The 20,799-nt window shown below is 45.4% G+C and overlaps 2 protein-coding genes across 7 annotated transcripts in view; both read right to left on the bottom strand.

The window, feature by feature from the left end:
- Poln (DNA polymerase nu) overlaps window positions 1-4,095 on the bottom strand; it is a 109,143-nt gene extending 105,048 nt beyond the window's left edge. For 3 of the 4 annotated variants that reach the window (XM_042671000.1, XM_042671003.1, XM_042671002.1), the window contains exon 1: window positions 3,957-4,095. In XM_042671000.1, the coding sequence (XP_042526934.1) occupies window positions 3,957-4,095 (139 nt within the window). The remainder of the gene's footprint in view (window positions 1-3,956) is intronic. The other variant, XM_042671001.1, reaches the window with a different exon arrangement.
- Window positions 4,096-8,506: 4,411 nt separating this feature from the next.
- On the bottom strand, window positions 8,507-17,831 carry Haus3 (HAUS augmin like complex subunit 3). 3 transcript variants are annotated; one of them, XM_042670957.1, is made up of 5 exons: window positions 17,759-17,831; window positions 15,676-16,730; window positions 13,996-14,435; window positions 10,782-11,010; window positions 8,507-8,832 (listed from the first exon to the last, which is right to left on the bottom strand). In XM_042670957.1, the coding sequence occupies exons 2-5, from the start codon at window positions 16,582-16,584 to the stop codon at window positions 8,599-8,601; spliced, it is 1,812 nt and encodes a 603-aa protein (XP_042526891.1). In that variant the 5' UTR covers window positions 16,585-16,730; window positions 17,759-17,831; the 3' UTR covers window positions 8,507-8,598. The 3 variants fall into 3 exon arrangements, with proteins under 3 accessions (XP_042526891.1, XP_042526890.1, XP_042526892.1); XM_042670956.1 differs by lacking the exon at window positions 17,759-17,831 and adding an exon at window positions 17,128-17,338; XM_042670958.1 differs by lacking the exon at window positions 17,759-17,831 and adding an exon at window positions 17,031-17,103.
- Between the last annotated feature and the right edge of the window lie 2,968 nt (window positions 17,832-20,799).

The following is a 20,799-nucleotide window of genomic DNA, read 5'->3' as shown; positions in this document are numbered from 1 at the left end:
ACCGGTCCTTCCAAAAAAAAAAAAAATTTAAATCATGTAAAACCAATTCAGAATAGAAAAGTGTGTAAGTTAAGATAAAAGGCTAAGGTACAGTCACACAAAAGCAAATACATCAGCTGAAAGAGCAGAGAGTAAGTTTATTTTCTCTCAAATTTTGAAGTGAAAGGTCTTAGTAGGTGTAGCTGTTTTCGTGAAGCATTGAAAGCTGAGGGTCCTTCTAGAATGTTGTTCTACAATCTACTAAGATGAGTCATTTTGGGTACCAACTGGTAGGAAGGAAAAGGGCTATGCTGTGTTCAGGCCCACCCTGGAAATGGAACACAGTACTTGACCTCAAACCCCACTGAAAGGAATCTGGCCATGGGGTCATTTATGATGCAATGAGACTGAGCTATGTAGGGCAACCACATGCCTCAGAAGAGAAGAATGGCTTCTAAGTTTGTGGTAGACAACAGTATCTACCAGAAGGGTTTTCAGATCAATATACTAGGCCTGTGGTTGGGAAATAGTTGCCATAAACATCAAGAAAATGGTTACCTTTGAGCCAAGAGATGGTTCTTAGAAATCCTGGCACTTATCAATGTGACTAGCAGTGACTTGGATATTCTGATATACATGTACATATGTGCATACGTGTAAGTGTGTATATGCGCAGTACTGGGGACTGAACTCAGGGCCTCCTGCTTGTTAGTCAGGCACTCTGCCACTTCAGCCACACACCAACCCCTGATACTCATATTAATTCATTATGATATATTTTAAACTTCTGCAAGTCTAGTACTTTTCATTGCAAAAGTTATAAAATAAAAATTTTTGCCAGTTTAAGAGAATGTAACAGTCTACTCTTTACTGGGTGTGTGTTTGAGTAACTCCATGTGTCAAGAGTAGAGACAGACTTCACAGTGACAATGAACCACAGGCTTGATGCTGCTTGGTTTTACTTAGCAAGTACTTGTAAAAGCAAATATTTGTAATTTATTCCTATGAACTTCTGTTTTCAATTTTGATATTTATCTGACACACATATTCTACTAGTTCTTAAAATCCAAGAGCAACTACCAGAAAAAAAACAAACCTCATCTTTTTCTATTACCTTCTTGATACCCTTTAACAAGTCAGGATTTTACAGAATACTTTAAAAACATGACAAAGAGAGTTCATGTGAGATGGGCTGACTACCAGAAGCTTTTCAGTAGAGCTTCCAGAGGTGTTTCATTATGCTAATCAATCAGTAGGTTTTGTTTTGTGTCAGGGCAGGGCTTGAGCTCACAGCTTGGAGCTCTTGCTTGACCTGATTACTCAAGGTTGGCACTCTGCCACTTGAGCGACTCCTACACTTTCTGCTTTTTAATTGTTAGAGATGAGTCTCTTTTCTGCCTAGTCTGTCTTGGAACTAAGATCCTCAGATCTCAGCCTCCTGATAACTAGGATTATAGAAGTGAGCCACTGGCTCCCAGCATACTCATCAGCAAGGCAAGTATGTTTCTACCTCTGTCAAGTGCCTATTGCTCCATGTTTTTCTCTTTTTCTTCTTCTTCTGGTGGTACTGGAGTTTCACCTCAGGGCCAGGGAGGCACTCTATAGCTTAGACAGTTCTTTTTTGCACTTTTTCCTTTTCTTTCCTTCTTTCTTTTTTTCTTTTTTCCTGGTTCTAGGGCTTGAACTCTGGGCCTTGGTGCCGTCCCCAAGCTTTTGTGCTCAACATTAGCACTCTACTACTTGAGCCACAGCTCTACTTCTGGCTTTTTATGGTTAATTGGAGATAAAGGTTCACAGACTTTTCTGCCTGGGCTGGCTTTGAACAGTGATTCTCAGATCTCAGCATCCTGAGTAGCTAGGATGACAGGCATGCGTCACCGGCACTCAGCCTGCACTAGTTACTTTTAAGAAAAGGTCTTACTTCTTGTCCAGGTACATGCTGAGACTGTTACCTGCCTATTTACGGCTTCCTTTTGCAGCTGAAATGACGGGCATGCCCAGCCATGCCCAGAAATTTTCTGTTGAAAGGAAGTCTTGCAGACTTGTTTTCCTGGACTGGCCTAGACCCACAATTCTGCAGTCTCCCACATAGCAGGCACATACCACTGCACTCAACTACCTGTTGAGAATGGATGTCCAAAACATTTTTTGTCCTTGAACCACGATCTTTATTTTCAGCTCTCCAAATAGCTACTGTTACAAGCATGAGATACTGGCCCCTGACTTTTTCTTAAAGTATTAGGAAAGCTAGGTGTGGTGGCATGCACCTGTAACCTGAGCACTCATGAGGATAAAGTATGAGGGAGTGTAAGTTCAAGGCAAGCCTGGACTACACAGACCCTGAGCACTAGCCTGGTCTACACAGTGAAAGCCTTCCTAAAAACCCAGACTAGTAAGAATTTCTGGGTGTGGACTACATACTTAACACTTCTTTTTTTTGTTTTGTTTTGTTTTTTGGGTCCAATCGTGGGGCCTGAACTCTGGGCCTGGGCACTGTCCCTCAGCTCTTCAGCTCAAAGCTAGTGCTCTACCACTTGAGCCACAGCGCCACTTCCGGCTTTTTTCTTTTTTTTTTTTGCTTATGTGGTGCTGAGGAATCGAACCCAGGGCCTCAGGAATGCAAGGCAAGTGCTCTACCACTGAGCCACCTTCCCAGCCCCCACTTAACACTTCTTCATGTTTTAGGAGGAATACATGGGAATAAAAAATTTTAAACATAGCTGGGTGCCGGTGGCTCACACCTGTAATCCTAGCTACTCATAAGGCTGAGATCTGAGGATTGCAGTTCAAAGCCAGCCCAGGTAGGAAAGTCCATGAGACTCCTATCTCCAATAAACCACTAGAAAACCGGAAGTGGTGCTGTGGCTCAAGCAGTAGAGGCTCGCCATGAGCTGAAGAGTGCAGGGACAGTGTCCAGGCCCAGAGTTCAAGCCCCACAACCGAACAACAACAAAAAAATTAAACATTTAGGTTTAAATAAGTATCTTTACTATTCCTTTTTATTCTCACTAAACCACTATGAATTGCTGGATACATAGTCAAAATTTTGTATTGCTTTATTAATGATTCCTATTATAATAAGGCATATAAACAACATAAGCCTGTGTATGTGAAGAAATTGAAATGTTAAGTGCTGAGTGTAGTGGCCAATACCTATAATCCTAAGTACTCAAGAGGTAGAGATTAGGAGGAAAGCTGGAAGCTGCAAATAACCCAGGGATGGTAGGTAGCATGGTTGTGCATGCCTATAATCTCAACTACGAAGGATGCCATAGGTATGAAGATCACAGACTAAGTCTGACTTGGGGGTGGGAGGGAATACAAGCCTCTACCCAAGTAATTTAATTACTTATTAGCTTACTCACTCATAACTTACTCTGTAAGAAATAGATCACAAGTGATCCAGACTTGCAAATTAGAATAAAACTTGTTTTGCTAGTAAAAAAAAAAAAGTCCTGATGTTGCAAACATTTCAGCCACACTTTTGACCACACATCTGCATTTTTATTGTTATATTACCTATCGTAAACATATCCACATACATCCACTGGTCTTTGTAGTTGATACACTTTTGTGGTAGTATAATAGTTTCAAAACTCCTTGTATGCCACACACATAATAACAAATGTAGGTACTGACCCAATGACCTGAGAGCCAAATGAGAGGCAATAGGAAAGAGCTTGTTGCTTTTGGAAATAAATACTGATGTAAGGGAAGTTTGACTGAAATGTCCAACACAAGGAAGGGTATATTTTAGTTTTAAAGCAACACTGGTAAGGGGTTGTAAAATTCAGAAATTGGTGTCAGCGCTGATTGACAGTAAACAGGGAAGGAACTAAGTTTCCTATTTATAAGCCTCGGACAGCTCCACAAAAATAAAATTCTATGGAAATTTGCTACATTCATCTTACTTTCAATTATTAACCTTAAAAATATTAGTAAAGATAATAAAAGATGGAAAGATTCAGAAAACTTACTCTTTGTATTCTCTCCCCAGTTCTTAGAATCCACTAAATCACCTGAATGTATAGCAGACATAATCTTCTGAGCAACACTGGAAAGAGGTGTCTCATAGAGGTCAAAGCCTACATATGCCTCATAATTTTCCATTTTCATAAGGTCCTAGATATAACATAAGATACTCATGTTATCTTTGAAATTTCAAAATAATAAACACCATTATTTGGAAAATTAATGTCTTGAGAACTTCATTTTTAAGTCTGTATTAATAGCCACAATAAATAGGTTTGAATCAACTCATAATACAAAAACAAAAAAACCCTCATACACACACACACACACACACGGAGTCAAAGGTTCAATATTAGGGGATCATGGTAAACAGAGAATTTATTTTCTAATTACTTAGTTATGAAGTAAGCAATGTACTCAAGCACAGTTTGGAAAAGGCTATTAACTGTTCAACCCCAACAGACACCTGGACTAATCCGGTGAAGGTCAGTATAGATCGAGCACCTGATCACACAGCTGGTATTTTTTCATGAGAGAAGAAAAACATAAATGCTAGGCTGGGTATGTGATTATTGTTAGAGTGCTTGCCTAGCATGCATGAAGCCCTGGGTTCGATTCCTCAGCACCACATACACAGAAAAAGCTGCAAGTGGTGCTGTGGCTCAAGTGGAAGAGCACTAGCCTTGACCACAGAGAGGTTCAAGAACAGTGCCCAGGACCTGAGAAGCCCTAGACTGGCAAAAAAAAAAAAAAAAAAAAAGAAAGAAAGAAAAAAAAAGAAAAAGAAAAACATAAATGCTCTAGCTCAAGATAAAATGGGGGAGGGGTGGAGGGAATGTTACTTGAGCTGATAACTAAATCTTAAAATGTATTGCAAAAATGTTTTAAACACACTAAAATTCCCTTAATAAAAACAAAAATTTGGGGCTGGGAATGTGCCTTAGTGGTAGAGTGCTTGCCTAGCATCCATGCAAGTCTGGGTTTGATTCCTCATTACCACATAAACAGAAAATGCCAGAAGTGTCTCTGTGACTCAAGTGGTAGAGCACTAACCTTGAGCACAGAAAGACTCAGGGACAGAGCCCAGGCACTGAGTTCAAGCCCCAGGACCGGCAAAACTAAATTAATAATAAAAATTTAGCCATGTGCCAGTGGCTCACCCCTGTGGTCCTGCTCAGGAGGCTGAGATCTGAGGATCCTGCCCACCCCGGCAGGAAAGGCCATTGAGATTCTTATCTCCAGTTAGCCACCAGAAAAATGGAAGTGGCACTGGCTCAAAGTGGTAGAGTACTAGTCTTGGGCAAAAAAGCTCAGGAATAGCACCCAGGCCAAGTTCAAGCACCACAACCAACAAAAATAAAATAAATTTTAACAGATATAATAGCTGGTAAATTTTATTTATTGTTAGTACTGGGGCTTGAACTGAGGGCCTGGGAACTGTCCCTGAGCTTTCTGTACTCAAGCTAGTATTCTACCACTTGAGCTACAGCTCTATTTCTGGCTTTTCAGTGGTTAATTAGACAAGAGTCTCAGGGACTTTCCTATCCCAGCTGGCTTCAAACCACAATCCTGATTTCATCTTCATGAATAGCTAGCATGACAGGTTGATCTACCAGTGCCTGCTAGTAAATGTTTTGTCCTTTACACAAATTAATAGGAGGGGCTGGAAAGGTGGCTCAGTGGTAGAGCGCTTGCCTTGAATGCATGAGGCCCTGGGTTTGATTCCTCAGCACCACATAAGCAAAAAATGCCAGCAGTGGTGCTGTGGCTCAAGTGGTAGGGAGCTAGCCTTGAGCTGAATTGCTGAGGGACAGCGCCCAGGCCCAGAGTTCAGGACCCACAACTGACCAAAAAAAAAAAAAAAAAATAGGATTGCTACTTAAACGTGCCCATTTCCAACAGTGATAGCTGAAAACGCTCATTCTCTACAACAAACCCAAGAAAATTCTGGAAGTTATTCCCTTAGAAACTCATTTGGGATTTAACACAGGCCAAATATAAACTCAGCTCTTAAGGAGCATTTGATGAAGTAACTGACAGTCCACTTTGAACTTGCAATTTCTAACCATCCAAATGCTACATTAATATATTAAATACAACCTAATATTTAAGTATTCTTTCCTAAGAAATTAAAATATGCACAATAAGCCCTTTAACCACTTTTATGTAATTTCAAATTTCACATTTCATTTATTATGTGTAATTTACATAAAAAGTACAAGCACTGCTGAAATCTGTATTGCAAGAAACTTAGGGCTTCTCAGCCCCCAGAACTCAATCTCAAGTCAAAAGTTGCCATTCAAATTCTGACATTGTATGTTATAAACAGGCACTTTCAAAATCTCTTAAGTCAGCCAAGTGCCAGTGGCTCACACCTGTAATCCTAGCTACTCAGGAGGCTGAGATCTGAGGATCAGAGTTCAAAGCCAGCCCAGATAAGAATCCAATTAACCACCAGAAAACTGGAAGTGGCACTATGGCAAGTGGTAGAGCGCTAGCCTTGAGCTGAAGAGCTTAGGGACAGCACCCAGACCCAGAGTCCAAGACCCATGACTGACTAAATAATCTTTTAAGTTTGCAGCAGGGAATTACATGAAAATACAATTGAGCAGCCAAATTTTACTTTAGTCCATATGAGGTGACTCGAGTATTTCATAGACAAGGCCCTCCCCTTAGCCATGGAAGATACATTCCAAACCCCAGAGGATGACTGAAATTGCACAATGTAGAGCATGTGATAGAAAACTGCCAGAGCTAGCCAGGTGACTAACAAGAGGGCAGAACACAACACAGAGATGCTCAACGAACAACTCCTGTCCAGAGTGAGTGGTTTCTGACTCCTTCACATGGCTCAGAACTACATACAACTAATAACAGTTGTTTCTAGAATTTTCCATTTAGTATTTTCAGACCACAGCAGACTAAAGGTGACTAAACTTTAGAAAGCAATGCCCAGGAAAGGGGAAACTTGTACTAATAAAGTCAATGATCTTAAAACGCTAACTCATTGTATTAAAGTCAATGAAAACTCAGATAAGGGAAAAACTACTTATTAAGAGTCATACCTTGGAAGTGGCACTATGGCTCAACTGGTAGAGTGCTAGTCTTGAGCTGAAGAACTAAGGAAGAATGCCCAGGCCCACAGTTCAAGCCTCACGACCGACCAAAAAAAAAAAATCATACCTGTAATCCTAACTACTCAAGAGGCCAAGACCTGAGAACCAAAGTTCAGAGCCAGTTGGCGGGAAAAGCTATGACTCTTATCTCCAATTCACCACCAAAAAGCCAGAAGTGGAATTGTTGTTCAAGTGGTAAGACACTACCCTTGGGTAAAAAAAAAAAAAATTTCAAGAGGCAGCACCCAGATTCTGAGTTCAAGAATCTGAGTTCAAGGATCCACCCAGGACTGGCACACAAAAAAATGTATTTTTAAAAATGTTAACTCAGTTGGGCACCGTAATCCTAGCTACTCTGAAGGCTGAGATCTGAGGATCATGGTTCAAAGCCAGCTGGGGAAGGAAAGTCCGTGAAACTATCTCTAATAAACCACAAGAAAACTGGAAGTGGTGCTGTGGCTCAAGTGGTTGAGCGCTCACCTTGAGCTGAAGAGCTAAGGGACATTGGCCAGGCTCAGAGTTCAAGTCCGAGGATTGACCAAAAAAAAAAAAAAAAGTTAACTCAAAGTTCTACAAGTATTTTCAATACTCAATAGCAGAAAACTTCAGTGTATAAATAAAGGATCTGATTGAATTAAAAACATTTTCAGAAGAGAATGATAAAGAAAAATTGATCAAGACACACTATGTTCTGGACACATTTGACTTCTGGAATTGAAACCCCTTTGTACAACTACTTAATGTTTTAAAAATACATTCCTTGACTAATTATACTCTTGACTTCTGAAATTGAAACCCCTTTGTACAACTACTTAGTAATACTTTTAAAAAATACATTCCTTGACTAATTATACATTTGTATATACATATATATGCACATATGTATTACATGTTTTCTACTTATAAATGCAAATTTTCCAGAACTGCTACCAAGCAAACAAGACATAAAATAGCACGACAATCCTGTATGAGGGAAAATACAAACATAACAGATTGAATATCCCTTATCTGAAATGCCTAAAACCAAATCAGACTTTAAATTTTAGAATATTTGTATAATGAGACATCTGGAGATGAAACCCAGGTCTACATCTGAAACTCATTGTCTCATATACACATTATACACTGAAGAATATAAGGACAATTGCATTCCATTTCTGACTTGTCACATGGTTAGAATGGAATTTCCACTTGTGGAGGACATAAATGTGCACAAAGCTTCAGACTGTGGCTAGGCATGGTGGTGTAATGCCTGTAACTGCAGCTCGTGGGAGGTAGGAAGCAGGATGATGTCAAATTCAAGGCCAGACTGGGCTACAGAATAAGAACTTTCCTCAAGAAAAAACAAGAAACTTTTTCCTTGAATAATATGGATTTTCAGATTAGGGATGCTCAACTTCTATGTACTTAAACCCACTGAATGAAAAAATACATTGACCTTGAATTTCAACTGAGTCATGTTTATTACATATATTCTCCTTCTAATACATAAAACACTAAAACAGCATATAAAGATTGTTTTCAATGATTTTCAATCTTGAAGACCAACAGCCTTAATCTTTGATTGGCTTTCTAAATTCTCCACAATATCTTTCAAATAGTCTCCATCTTTTAAAAAGTACACATATAATTCTCTTTCTATTTGATGCAATTTATTAGTTGCCAAAATTTTTCTTTTGGTCTTCACATCAGCAAAAACATCAGCAAGGAGATGATTGAGCTTATTCAATTGGGATTCAACTTGATAAAAGTGGTCCATTAATTCCTAAAAAAAGAAAAACACTTTTAATCAAGAATTTTATTAACAACAATTATAACTTAAAATATAATTTATAAAAGACTAAGTGATTTAATAACTATGCACCATCTAAGAAATAAACTGCAATTAGAAATGAGATTATAGGAATCTAATCATTATATATTTCATTATCATGTTTCAAATATAATCATTATAAAACTAGCCCACCAGCCAGGCACTGGTGGCTCATGCCTCTAATCCTAGCTACTCAGGAGGCTTAAATCTGAAGATCATGGTTTGAAGCCAGCCCACAAAGGAAAGTCCATGAGACTCTTATCTCCAATTAACCACCAGAAAACCAGAAGTGGTGCTATGGCTCAAGTGGTAGAATGCTAGCCTTGAGCTGAAGAGCTGAGGGATAGCATCCAGGCCCAGAGTTCAAGCCCCACAACCAACTGGGGTAAAAAAAAAAAATCATTCAGGGGCCGGGAAGGTGGCTTAGTGGTAAAGTGCTTGTCTAGCATGCATGAAGCCCTGGGTTCGATTCCTCAGTACACATAAACAGAAAAAGCCAGAAGTGGTGCTGTAGCTCAAGTGGTAGAGTGCTAGCCTTGAGCAGAAGCAGCTCACGGACAGTGCTCAGGCTTTAAGTTCAAGCCCCAGGACTGGGGGGAAAAATCACTTAGAATGTTAGGATGTATCCTTGCACATCCATCTTACTCTACCTAAAATGAAGATGCATTCTGTAATCAGGAACATTCTATGACTATAGCTATGTACATTTTTGTTGTTGGTGGTGGTCATAGGGCTTGACCTCTGGGTCTGGATGCTGTCCCTCAGCTCTTCATCTCAAATCAAGCGCTCTACCACTTGAGCCACAGCACCACTTCCAGCTTTTTTCTTTTTGCTTATGTGGTGCTGAGGAATCGAACCCAGGGCCTCATGCATGCAAAGCAAGCGCTCTACCACTGAGCCACCTCCCCAGCCCCATAGGTAACTTTAAATGTTTTCTCATCAGCATTCCTGATGTACAGTGTAGCAAAATATAGTCAATCAACAAATCAATTAGGGGCATTTTAAATTGAACGTGAAGCTTTAAAAATATCATAGCCATAATAATTGGCTTTAGTGTTCCTTTGTGTCAGTACAGAGCTTGAACTCAGGGGGATTACTCAATCAAGGACTTTGCTCATACCCAACACTACCATTTAAGCCACCTCTCCACTCTGTTTTTTGCTAGTTAACTGGAGATAACAGTTGGACTGAATCTTCAATTATATTCAGACTGCTGAGTAGCTAGGATTATAGGCAGGTATGTGTGCATGTGTTGTGTGTGTGTGTAAATGCACATGTGTGCACAGGGTGGTCGATCCTGGTATGTGTCTAGATCAAGAACTGTCTATCTCAGCTTTCCATCATTGTGGGGCTGACAGATGCATGTGAGCACATCCCGCTCCCTATTAAGGTTATGTGTCTTGGACTTTTCTGCCCGGGCTAGCCTGGAGCCACTATCCTTCTAATCTGTCTCCTAAGTAGCCACAACTCTGTCCAGTTAGGGTTGAGAGTGGTTTTTGAGTGTTTCTGCCTTGGCTGGCCTCAAACTGACAATCCTCTATCAGTCTCTCCCAAGTACTTAGAATTATACCTTTGAGCCACCAGCAATCATGCATTATTATTTTTTTTTTTTTTGGTAGGTCGTGGGGCTTGAACTCTGGGCCTGGGCGCTGTCCCTCAGCTCTTCAGTTCAAGGTGAGCAGTCTACCACTTGAGCTACAGCGCCACTTCCACTTCCCATTTTTCTGGTGGTTTATTGGAGATAGGAGTCTCACGGTCTCTCCTGTCCGGGCTGGCTTTGAACCGCGATCCTCAGATCTCAGCCTCCTGAGTAGCTAGGATTACAGGCGTGAGCCACCAGCGCCCAGTTCTCAAGCATTATGTTTTAAAACGTATTTTTAGTTACTATGAGTCATACCCACCTGATCACTAAGCAAAAGCTGATTTCCTCCTTGATATAAAGCATCACTAAGCATGTCCACATCATTATTAACTTTGGACAGAAAGAAAAAATGTTCTTGAGTAGATATTGCCAGTTGATCTTGCTCTAGAGAGACATCTTTTTTCAATTTCTCAGCCACTTCCTCCAGACTTCCATGAGTAATAAACAACTCTTTTTTCTTGTTGTCTCCCTCTAAAAGTTGATAAAGTCTAAAATATATAAAGAAAATTACAGAAAAATTCTCAGTAGTAGTTTCAAAATTACAACCCACTATGTTGAGGCATTCACAGAGATAACAATAAACAGAAATGTATGTGCTTCTAAAACAAACAAAATCATTTCAACTTTATTATTTCTGTACAGAAATACCTAAATTTGGACTTGGTGGCACATTATTTATAATCCTAACACTCAAAGCTGAAGTTTTGGGTTTTTTTGGGTCGGTCATGGGGCTTGAACTCTGGGCCTGGGCGCTGTCCCTCAGCTCTTCAGCTCAAGGTGAGCGCTTTACCACTTGAGCTACAGTGCCACTTCCGTTTTTTCTGGTGGTTTATTGAAGATAAGAGTCTCAAGGTCTTTCCTGCCCGGGCTGGCTTTGAACAGCAATCCTCAGATCTCAGCCTCCTGAGTAGCGAGGATTATAGGTGTGAGCCACCAGCACCTGGCTGAAGCAGAAAGATTTTGAGTTCGGGGGCTGGGAAGGTAGCTCAGCAGTAGAGTGCATGCCTTGCAAGCATGAGGCCCTGGGTTCGATTCCTCAGCACCACATTGTGGCTCCAGTGGTAGAGCGCTAGCCTTGAGCTGAAGAGCTGAGGGACAGCACTCAGGCCCAGAGTTCAGGCCTCATGACCGGCAAAAAAAAAAAAAAAGATTTTGAGTTCAAGGCTTGCCTAGAATACATACTAAGTTTGAGGTCAATGAATGCTGTCATAAAAAAAAAGTTGGGCTGGGAAGGTGGCTCAGTGGTAGAGCACTTGCCTTGCATGCATGAGGCCCTGGGTTCGATTCCTCAGCACCACATAAGCAAAAAGAAAAAAGCCGGAAGTGGCATTGTAGCTCAAGTGGTAGAGCGCTAGCCTTGAGCTGAAGAGCTGAGGGACAGTGCCCAGGCCCAGAGTTCAGGCCCCAAGACTGGACCCAAAAAAAAAAAAAAAAAAAGTTAACAAGAAAAATGATACCTAGTTTCTCCATCTTCCAAGTTTTAGATATGAAATTAACCTATTTCAAAGTATGATTTATTGATACTCCAGAGAAAACATTCTTCACAGAATACGTTTATGAGATGGTAGCAATAGCAATGTACTTGAAACCAAAGGCTGAGGTTCAAATCAAGTCTTGAAACTTAATTTCTATATTTAATATCTGCATATTTTATAAGATTCTGATTGGATTAGAGAAACACTACAGATGTAAACAATACGTAAACACCAAAGAGCTACTTAATGGCTATATGATACCAAGCTTTTGCTACTCCAATCTTGTCAGTTTGGAGTTGCTAAGTTAAAACCTTGACGTCAGGGAGGCACGATGACTCATAATCCAGGCTACTTGGGAGGCTGAGATTAGGGGATTTCAAGGCCAACTTGGGAAAAACTTAAGGGACCTCACCTAAACCAGTAAAAAGCTGGAGTTGGTAGTACACGTCCATCATCTCAAGAGAAGGATAAATGGGAGGAAAATGGTGCAGGCTAGCCCAAACAAAAAGCAAGAGTCTATATAAAAAATAATTTTAAAAGGCTAGGAGCATGGTTTAAATGGTAGAGCCCTTCCAAGCATGAAGCTCTGAGTTTACACTCCCCAAGATCCCCCTCCCCCACTACACACACATACACATCTTAATGCACCACAAGACCATCTATATACTTTAATCGTTAGTAGCAGAAAAATCCACCTGTCTATAAGGGAAATGAAAAAAAAAATCTGAAGCAAAATATTCCATACAAATGTTACAAAAAGCATCTGCTCCTTCTTATTTTCCTAAGTTATAATAGACTTTTTTTTTGGTCGGTTGCAGGGCTTGAACTCTGGGTCTGGGCACTGTCCCTCAGTTCTTTAGCTCAAGGCTAGTGCTCTACCACTTGAGCCACAGCACCACTTCCGGTTTTCTGGTGGTTAATTAGCGGTAAGAGTCTCACGACACTCCTGCCTGGGCTGGCTTTGAACCATGATCCTCAGATCTCAGCCTCCTGAGTAGCTAGGATTACAGGTGTGAGCCACCGACGCTATAATAGACTACTGAATGGCTCAAGTCCAAAGCTGCCCACTACAATCCTGTGAAATGTAACTACACAATTCCACAAGGCATAGTTCATATACATCATGATGTCGATGGCACTCTCTGAAATGAGGCAGCCCTGAATTCCAGGTCCATCATTTTACTAGTAACAAAAATCTACAGTGGGGAATAAACTTTGTTGTATCTATTCATTCCTCCAATCCACTGGCTTCAGCTTAAGTTTACACTTACCATGAATGGGAAAGAAATACAAAATTTATTTTTTTTTAATTTTTTTTTTGGGGTGCGGTCATGGGGCCTGAACTCTGGGCCTGGGCGCTGTCCCTGTCTCTCAGTCTTCAGCTCAAGGCTAGCGCTCTACCACTTGAGCCACAGCGCCACTTCCGGCTTTTTCTCTTTTTGCTTATGTGGTGCTGGGGAATCGAACCCAGGGCCTCATGCATGCAAGGCAAGCGCTCTACCGCTGAGCCACCTTCCCAACCCCGGAAATACAAAATATAAAAGGAAGCTGTGGCTTACACATATAATACTACTCAGGAGGCTGAGAGCTAAGGATTAAGGTTCAAAGCTGGACAGAAAAGTCCACCAGAGTCTCCAATTACCCAGCAAAAAGCTTCAAGTGGAGCTGTGGCTCAAGTGATAAAGAGAGTCAGTCAGCCTTGAGTGAAATAAACCAAGTGAGAGCCCAAGGCCCTGAGTTCAAGTACCATGACTGGTATACACAAATACACACGTATACACATGTACACACACACACACACACACACACACACACACACACACACACACACACACACACACACACACACACACACACACACACGGGAAAAAGAAAAACAGAAGAGAATAAAAACACCAAAATTAGAGTGCAAATATTTTTTAAGCCCACACAACTTTAATTTGAACTAATATTTCACAAAAAAAGAAAAAATTACTAAAGATGCAATAAACTACATACCGATGAGTAGAATAATCGTTGCTATTAATGGTATTCCTTGGATTTATTTGCCTAGAGACAGATGGATCTGTTAAAATTTCTAATCGCTGACAGAGCATCTTGTTTCTTTGACTAAGTTCTTGAACCAAATTCTCAAGGTGTCGATATATGTCCCAATGCTTCCTCAATTCAATTTCATAAGATAGTTGTACAAGTTCAAATGATGCCTTTTGCTTTATTAACTGATTTAAAACTAACTCTTGTCTTTCTGTATAATAATCTTGTTTAGCAATCTGCAGGTCAAAATCTCCCTTTACAACTGGCATAGTCAATAACTGGGCATTCTCTTTTATCACAGCAGGCAAACGTTTATCTTTTATATGAGTAATTTGTTCTTCAAGTTTCAGAATCTCATTATTCAAGCTAGAAACTTTAGCATCCAAATTTTCTTTGTCAATGACCTACACAAAGAAAAGCAATTACATTTCAAACAACAGGTTTAAACTAAGAATATTTTTAAATGATTTTTTTATTATTTTAGGTGATCAGATAGTATGCTCAATGAATAAAAACAAATTCCATATTAACATTAGCCAAAATTGTAGTTTAAAAAGAAAAAAGATGGACTAAGACAAGAATAAAGCCAGCATAAACCTTAGGGCCTGGGCTGGGAAGGTGGCTCAGTGGCAGAGTGCTTGCTTTGTATGCATGAGGTCCTGGGTTTGATTCCTCAGCACCATATAAGCAGAAGAAAAAAAAAAGCCAGGCACCATGGCTAAAGTGGTAGAGTGCTAACCTTGAGCTGAAGAGCTGAGGGACAGCACCCAGGCCCAGAGTTCAGGCCCCACGACCAGACCCTCTCCCCCCCAAAAAAACCCTTAAGAGCCATATACATAGACATAAACATAGACAGAGTAATGGGTACCAAAGATCTTGTCGCATTTGATTAGCTAAGTCATAGCACAAGTACCTTACTCATTGACAGCAAATGAATGCTTTCTAAGTTTTTCTTAAAAATTATTCTCAAGGCTAGACGTATAGCTCAAGTTGTAGAGTACCTGCCTAGCAAGCACAAACTTTTCCAACCCCAGTATCATTAAACAAAAAAATTGTCAATTTAAATAAATATTTTTTAAAAAGTTGGTATTCTTCTAGCTTACTGGCTGATTTTAGTACACAGAATTACACCAAAAGTTTTGTGTCCATTATAATTAACTTGGTACACATAGTAGGATAACTAACGTAGTACAGATAGTAGTATTTAGAAATTACATTTTTACTTAACACATCCATACATTCTAAACAAAGCAGAGGTCCCTGAACTTGGATGTTTGGCTTCATTAACATCATGTTCTCTAAGTCAGAGTAAACAGGCAGAATATTCACAATCAAGTAATTTGTCTCTTTACCATATGAAAAGCAAATTCCAGTTTAGTCTATATCTAAATACAATTTTTAAATTCAGAATGTAAATTAAAATATTCTCATTTAAAATAAACTACAGAATGTAATTAGAATTATAATCACTATGCTCGTCACTACTGAGGACCTATTGGCTATAACTAATACATATCGTACATAAGTACTAAACTAAAAAATAAAAATTGTAATCCGAACCACCTTTCTAAAGTACTTTAGTAGAAATACTAAATCCTACATTCCCACCACAATTAGCATATATACTTTCATTCATTTGTTTACCTTGCTGGTTAGGCTGTGAAGATTCTCCTCTGCCCATTTTATACTTGACTTCATGCTCAAATTACTTGTTTTCAAGTGAATTAACTGATGTTGAGCACAGATGTATGCTAGCTGCAGCCTAGCCATCTCTAGTTGTCTCTCCTCCAGGATTTCTTGATTATCACAAATAGACGGTGTTTGTATATCTAAAAGTTGAAATTTTTCTTCATTTGAATTTTCAACTACTTCACGTATACCTTGAAAGAAGTGCTTTTTGGAGTATGAAGTTAATGCTGTTGTGCTTTTCTCTTCTTGGCTTAGATATTTCTCCAAGGAAAATTGGGATAAAAACACCATTGGATTTGTCCCTTGACCTAAATCTGAATGTCTGAGGAATATCATCAATTTATTAATTCCATCAACAAGAGACTTAAGTTCATTACTGAGTTTAGCATTCCTAACATTTAGAATTCCTTGACTTTGCTTCAGTTTTTTACTGGCTTCTTCTTGTTTAGCATTTAATCTCAGAGATGTGTGGCTATTTACTGAAGTCATCAACTGGCACTTATTACGGCGCTGAATCTTTAGTTTCTTTAATTTCTGCAGAGTTTGAACTTCATCCTCTAATTTCTCTAGTTCTTTGTCATCTAGTCTAGATGTCTTCAAATCAAAAGTTGTACAAGTTTTAAGAACTTCTTCCAATGCTGACCCTTCTAGGATGGGCTTGCCTGATTTTTGAAGAATGGTAAAAGCTTCCAATTCTTTCTCAGACAACACGTTCTGTTCATTCACATTCCCACAAAACCATCTCAAAAATGATTCATCTTCCACATTCTCAAACAGCCAGTCAAAATCTTCTCCATTAAGAATATCAGCTTTGGGATAACCAATTTTTCTTAATGTTTCTACAAACTCATTTCCACAACTCATGGTTTAACTACCTCAGTTTCTTGTACCCGATACTGGTTTATGGTACTGACTTTTAGAAAATAAATCCAAACATAAACATAGCTAATGTTTATACTAAGTCCACAGAGAAAGAGAAAACTGATTTAAGAATCTTATAATGATTCCTCCTGGGGGGGGGGGGGGAGAAGGAAGAAAATAAACATTAGACCACAAAGCAAAAGTATTTTTTAAAGATACAGATAAATGACACATGGTGTTAGGAAGCAGTAGCTGCGTTGCCTGGTGACAATAAAGCAAGACGTCTGTTTCAGGTGTTTCTTAGGAAATTACAACAGTAATGAAAATTAACAATAACACCTCTTTGCCAAAAGTAAAATTGCTTAAGAACACACCCCTGCATTTTATAGAAAACATGGTTATTATTAACTCAAAGTAAACGGATGGAACAAACCCAAGTCGTCAAGTACCAGAGCAGCCTTTTCTCCTGGCTTTCCAAGCAAGAAAACGGACATTTCCTTTCTCTGAGGAAGACCCAGCAGAGTCCCGGCCTCCGTCGGCACTCACCGACCTCTCAAGGCTCCATCTGAGACTCCCAAGTCAGCACCCGGTAAGAACGAGCCAGCACCTGTGATTTTCAAGAAGCCCAGCGCCGGGGTCGGGGTCGGCCCCGCAGGCCCGGGCTCACCACGCCCTTCTGGGCTGGCTTCGGTTCGATCCGTCGAGACACTAGTGCGCGCAATAAAACACGGAACCGCTGAGCCCCGAGCCGGGCCCTGCAGGGTCCGCTCCGCGGCCCGCGAGCCGCTCCGCGGAGCCCGCCCCGCCCCGCCCCGCCCAGGCGCCCGCCCCGCTCCCCGAACGCCCCCCCCCACCCCCCCGCGCCCTCAGAGGCCCAGGCCGCGGAGCCCGCCCCGCCCCGCCCAGGCGCCCGCCCCGCTCCCCGAACGCCCCCCCCCCCCCCCCCCCCCCCCCCCGCCCAGCGCCCTCAGAGGCCCAGGCCGCGGAGCCCGCCCCGCCCCGCCCGGCGGCCCCGCCCCACAGCGCCCCGGCTCGCAGCCGCCCTCCTCGAACGCCCCCATCCCGTCCCTCCCCCTCAGCGCTATTCGCATTCCGGAGAGCAGCATCCGGAGGGCGCAGAGAGAAGGTCGCAGCCACCCCCACAGCTCTGCGGCTCCACAGCCCCGAAGCGTCTCACCTCAGGGCGCTCCCGCTCGCGTCCTCACAGATCCCGCCAGAAGCGCGCCTCGCGGGGCCTGTCGGGAACGCAGCGACACGCGCATGCGTAATGGAAGAGCCACGGCGTCGCGGGCGGGACTACGCACTCCGGGTAGCGGGGGAGGGGGGGAGGGGCTTGAGGACTCAGCCGCGCGTCCCCACCGTCCCCACCGGTGTTCAGTGATTGGCTTTCTGGCGTGAGACCCCGCCCTGGACTCCGCCCTGAGCCACCGCCCGGTAGGAGAGTGATGATTGGCTCGCTCTCTCCAAGTCCCGCCCTCGCTCCCGGTCTCGGGGCCAAGCGGCTGGTTCCCGCCGGGTCGCCTTGGGCGCTGCGCGGTGCCGCCGCACTCTGGGCCGCGAACGTGCGGTTCTGCCCTCCGTGCCCGCTCCCGCTCCCGCTCCCATTTCTGGAGTACCGAGGCCCAAGAGCTCGGCCGACCCCACTCTGTCCTCCTCTGGGACTCTGGTGGTTCCGGGAACGAGGCAGCGCACCGACCACCCCAGGTCCGGCGGCCCCTCACGCGCGGCCCGTCACGCGCGGCCCCTCACGCCGCGGCCCCTCACGCGCGGCCCGTCACGCGCGGCCCCTCACGGCGCTGCCCGTCACGGAGCGGCCCGTCACGCGCGGCCCGTCACGCGCGGCCCGTCACGGCGCGGCCCGTCACGGCGCGGCCCGTCACGCGCGGCCCCTCACGGCGCGGCCCGTCACGCGCGGCCCGTCACGCGCGGCCCCTCACGGCGCGGCCCGTCACGGAGCGGCCCGTCACGCGCGGCCCGTCACGCGCGGCCCGTCACAGCGCGGCCCGTCACGGAGCGGCCCGTCACGCGCGGCCCCTCACGGCGCGGCCCGTCACGCGCGGGCCCCTCACGCCGCGGCCCCTCACGCGCGGCCCGTCACGCGCGGCCCCTCACGGCGCTGCCCGTCACGGAGCGGCCCGTCACGCGCGGCCCGTCACGCGCGGCCCGTCACGGCGCGGCCCGTCACGGCGCGGCCCGTCACGGCGCGGCCCCTCACGCGCGGCCCCTCACGCGCGGCCCCTCACGGCGCGGCCCCTCACGGCGCGGCCCGTCACGCGCGGCCCCTCACGCGCGGCCCTTCACGCGTGGCCCCTCACGGCGCGGCCCCTCACGCGCGGCCCTTCACGCGTGGCCCCTCACGGCGCGGCCCCTCACGCGCGGCTCGTCACGGCGCGGGCTCCGTGGAAGGGTTGTCAGGTGCTGGAACCTTCCGCGGGGGAAGGAGGACGGAGCGGGGAGGACCAGCCAGGAGGAGCGTGTGGATGTTTACAGAGTTGGAGGAGGAGCTCAGAAGGCAGTTGAGGGCGTGGATGAGGCCGCCTGGGGGGGTCCTCCCCAGCCGGGGCTTTGCGGGGGGGGGGGGGGGGGGAGGTCCGGGGCTTTGCGGGGGGGGGGGTCCGGGGCTTTGCGGGGGGGGGAGGTCCGGGGCTTTGCGGGGGGGGGGGGGGTCCGGGGCTTTGCGGGGGGGGAGGTCCGGGGCTTTGCGGGGGGGGGGGGTCCTCCCCAGCCGGGGCTTTGCGGGGGGGTCCTCCCCAGCCGGGGCTTTGCGGGGGGGGGGAGGTCCGGGGCTTTGCGGGGGGGGGGTCCGGGGCTTTGCGGGGGGGGGGGAGGTCCGGGGCTTTGCGGGGGGGGGTCCTCCCCAGCCGGGGCTTTGCGGGGGGGGTCCTCCCCAGCCGGGGCTTTGCGGGGGGGGTCCTCCCCAGCCGGGGCTTTGCGGGGGGGGGGTCCTCCCCAGCCGGGGCTTTGCGGGGGGGGTCCTCCCCAGCCGGGGCTTTGCGGGGGTGGTCCTCCCCAGCCGGGGCTTTGCGGGGGGCTTTGGGGGGGGGTCCTCCCCAGCCGGGGCTTTGCGGGGGGGGTCCTCCCCAGCCGGGGCTTTGCGGGGGGGGGGAGGTCCTCCCCAGCCGGGGCCTTTGCGGGGGGAGGAGGAGGAGTCCGGGGCTTTGCGGGGGGGGGGTCAGGGGCTTTGCGGGGGGGGGGGTCCTCCCCAGCCGGGGCTTTGCGGGGGGGGGGGAGGTCCGGGCTTTGCGGGGGGGTCCTCCCCAGCCGGGGCTTTGCGGGGGGGGGGATCCTTCCCAGCCGGGGCTTTGCGGGGGGGAGGAGGAGGAGTCCGGGGCTTTGCGGGGGGGGGGGGTCCGGGGCTTTGCGGGGGGGTCCTTCCCAGCCGGGGCTTTGCGGGGGGGGGGGGGGGGGGATCCTTCCCAGCCGGGGCTTTGTGGGGGGGGGGATCCTTCCCAGCCGGGGCTTTGGGGGGGAGGAGGAGGAGTCCGGGCTTTGCGTCCTCCCCAGCCGGGGCTTTGCGGGGGAAGGAGGAGTCGGAGTCTTCTCCAGCCCGGGGGCCAGGCCCACCGAGGCTTCCCGGCCATCACTTGCGGTTCTGGCTTCCCGGCCCACAGACTGTCCCAACGACTTCCGAGCTGACCACAGTTACCCTCGCTGAGACTAGACCTGAGGCTCACGGTTTGAAGCCAGCTAGGCCAGTTAAGTCCCCAGAGACTCTTACCTCCCGTCATTCACTCCAAAAGACCTCAGGGACTGCGCCCAGGCCCTGAGTTAAAGCCCCCCCCATAAAACCATAAAGTAAAAGTTAAAAGTGTTAGCGCCACAAGTACAAATGACAAACATACAGGGTCTTCTTGATGTTGTATTTGGAATTTTATCTCAAACTTGTTTCTAAGGCAAGCTTTCTTCCAATCAAAATCAATTGGAGCTTCAGTGTAGTCAAAAGATAAGGACCTGTAATCCTAGCTACTCAGGAGGTAGAGGTCTGAGTATCATGTTTGAAGCCAGCCCAAGCAGGATAATCCATGAGACTCTTACCTCCAATTAAATGCACGTGCCCGCGCGCACACACACACCAAAAAAGACTAGAAGTGGAGCTGTGGCTCAAGTAGTAGAGCTATGCTAGCCTTGAGCATAAAAGCTCAGGGACAGTGCTAAGCTCAAGCCCCAGAACTACACACACACACACACAGATAAAGGGGACACAGGAACAAATCCACA

This window comes from Dipodomys spectabilis, unplaced genomic scaffold (genome assembly GCF_019054845.1).
Source record: "Dipodomys spectabilis isolate Male_0828 unplaced genomic scaffold, ASM1905484v1 ptg000594l, whole genome shotgun sequence".
Taxonomy (NCBI): Eukaryota; Metazoa; Chordata; class Mammalia; order Rodentia; family Heteromyidae; genus Dipodomys; species Dipodomys spectabilis.
Note: the sequence above shows the minus strand (reverse complement) of the source record. Positions and strands in the feature narration are given on the sequence as shown.

Excerpts from the sequence above, each read along its gene's own strand:
- Haus3 (XM_042670957.1), bottom strand. The coding sequence starts at position 16,584 with ATGAGTTGTGGAAATGAGTTTGTAGAAACATTAAGAAAAATTGGTTAT. Across the intron at positions 11,011-13,995 it reads AACGATTATTCTACTCATCG|ACTTTATCAACTTTTAGAGG; the intron begins GTATGTAGTTTA and ends TATATATTTTAG. Across the intron at positions 8,833-10,781 it reads AGCTTTTGCTTAGTGATCAG|GAATTAATGGACCACTTTTA; the intron begins GTGGGTATGACT and ends TTCTTTTTTTAG.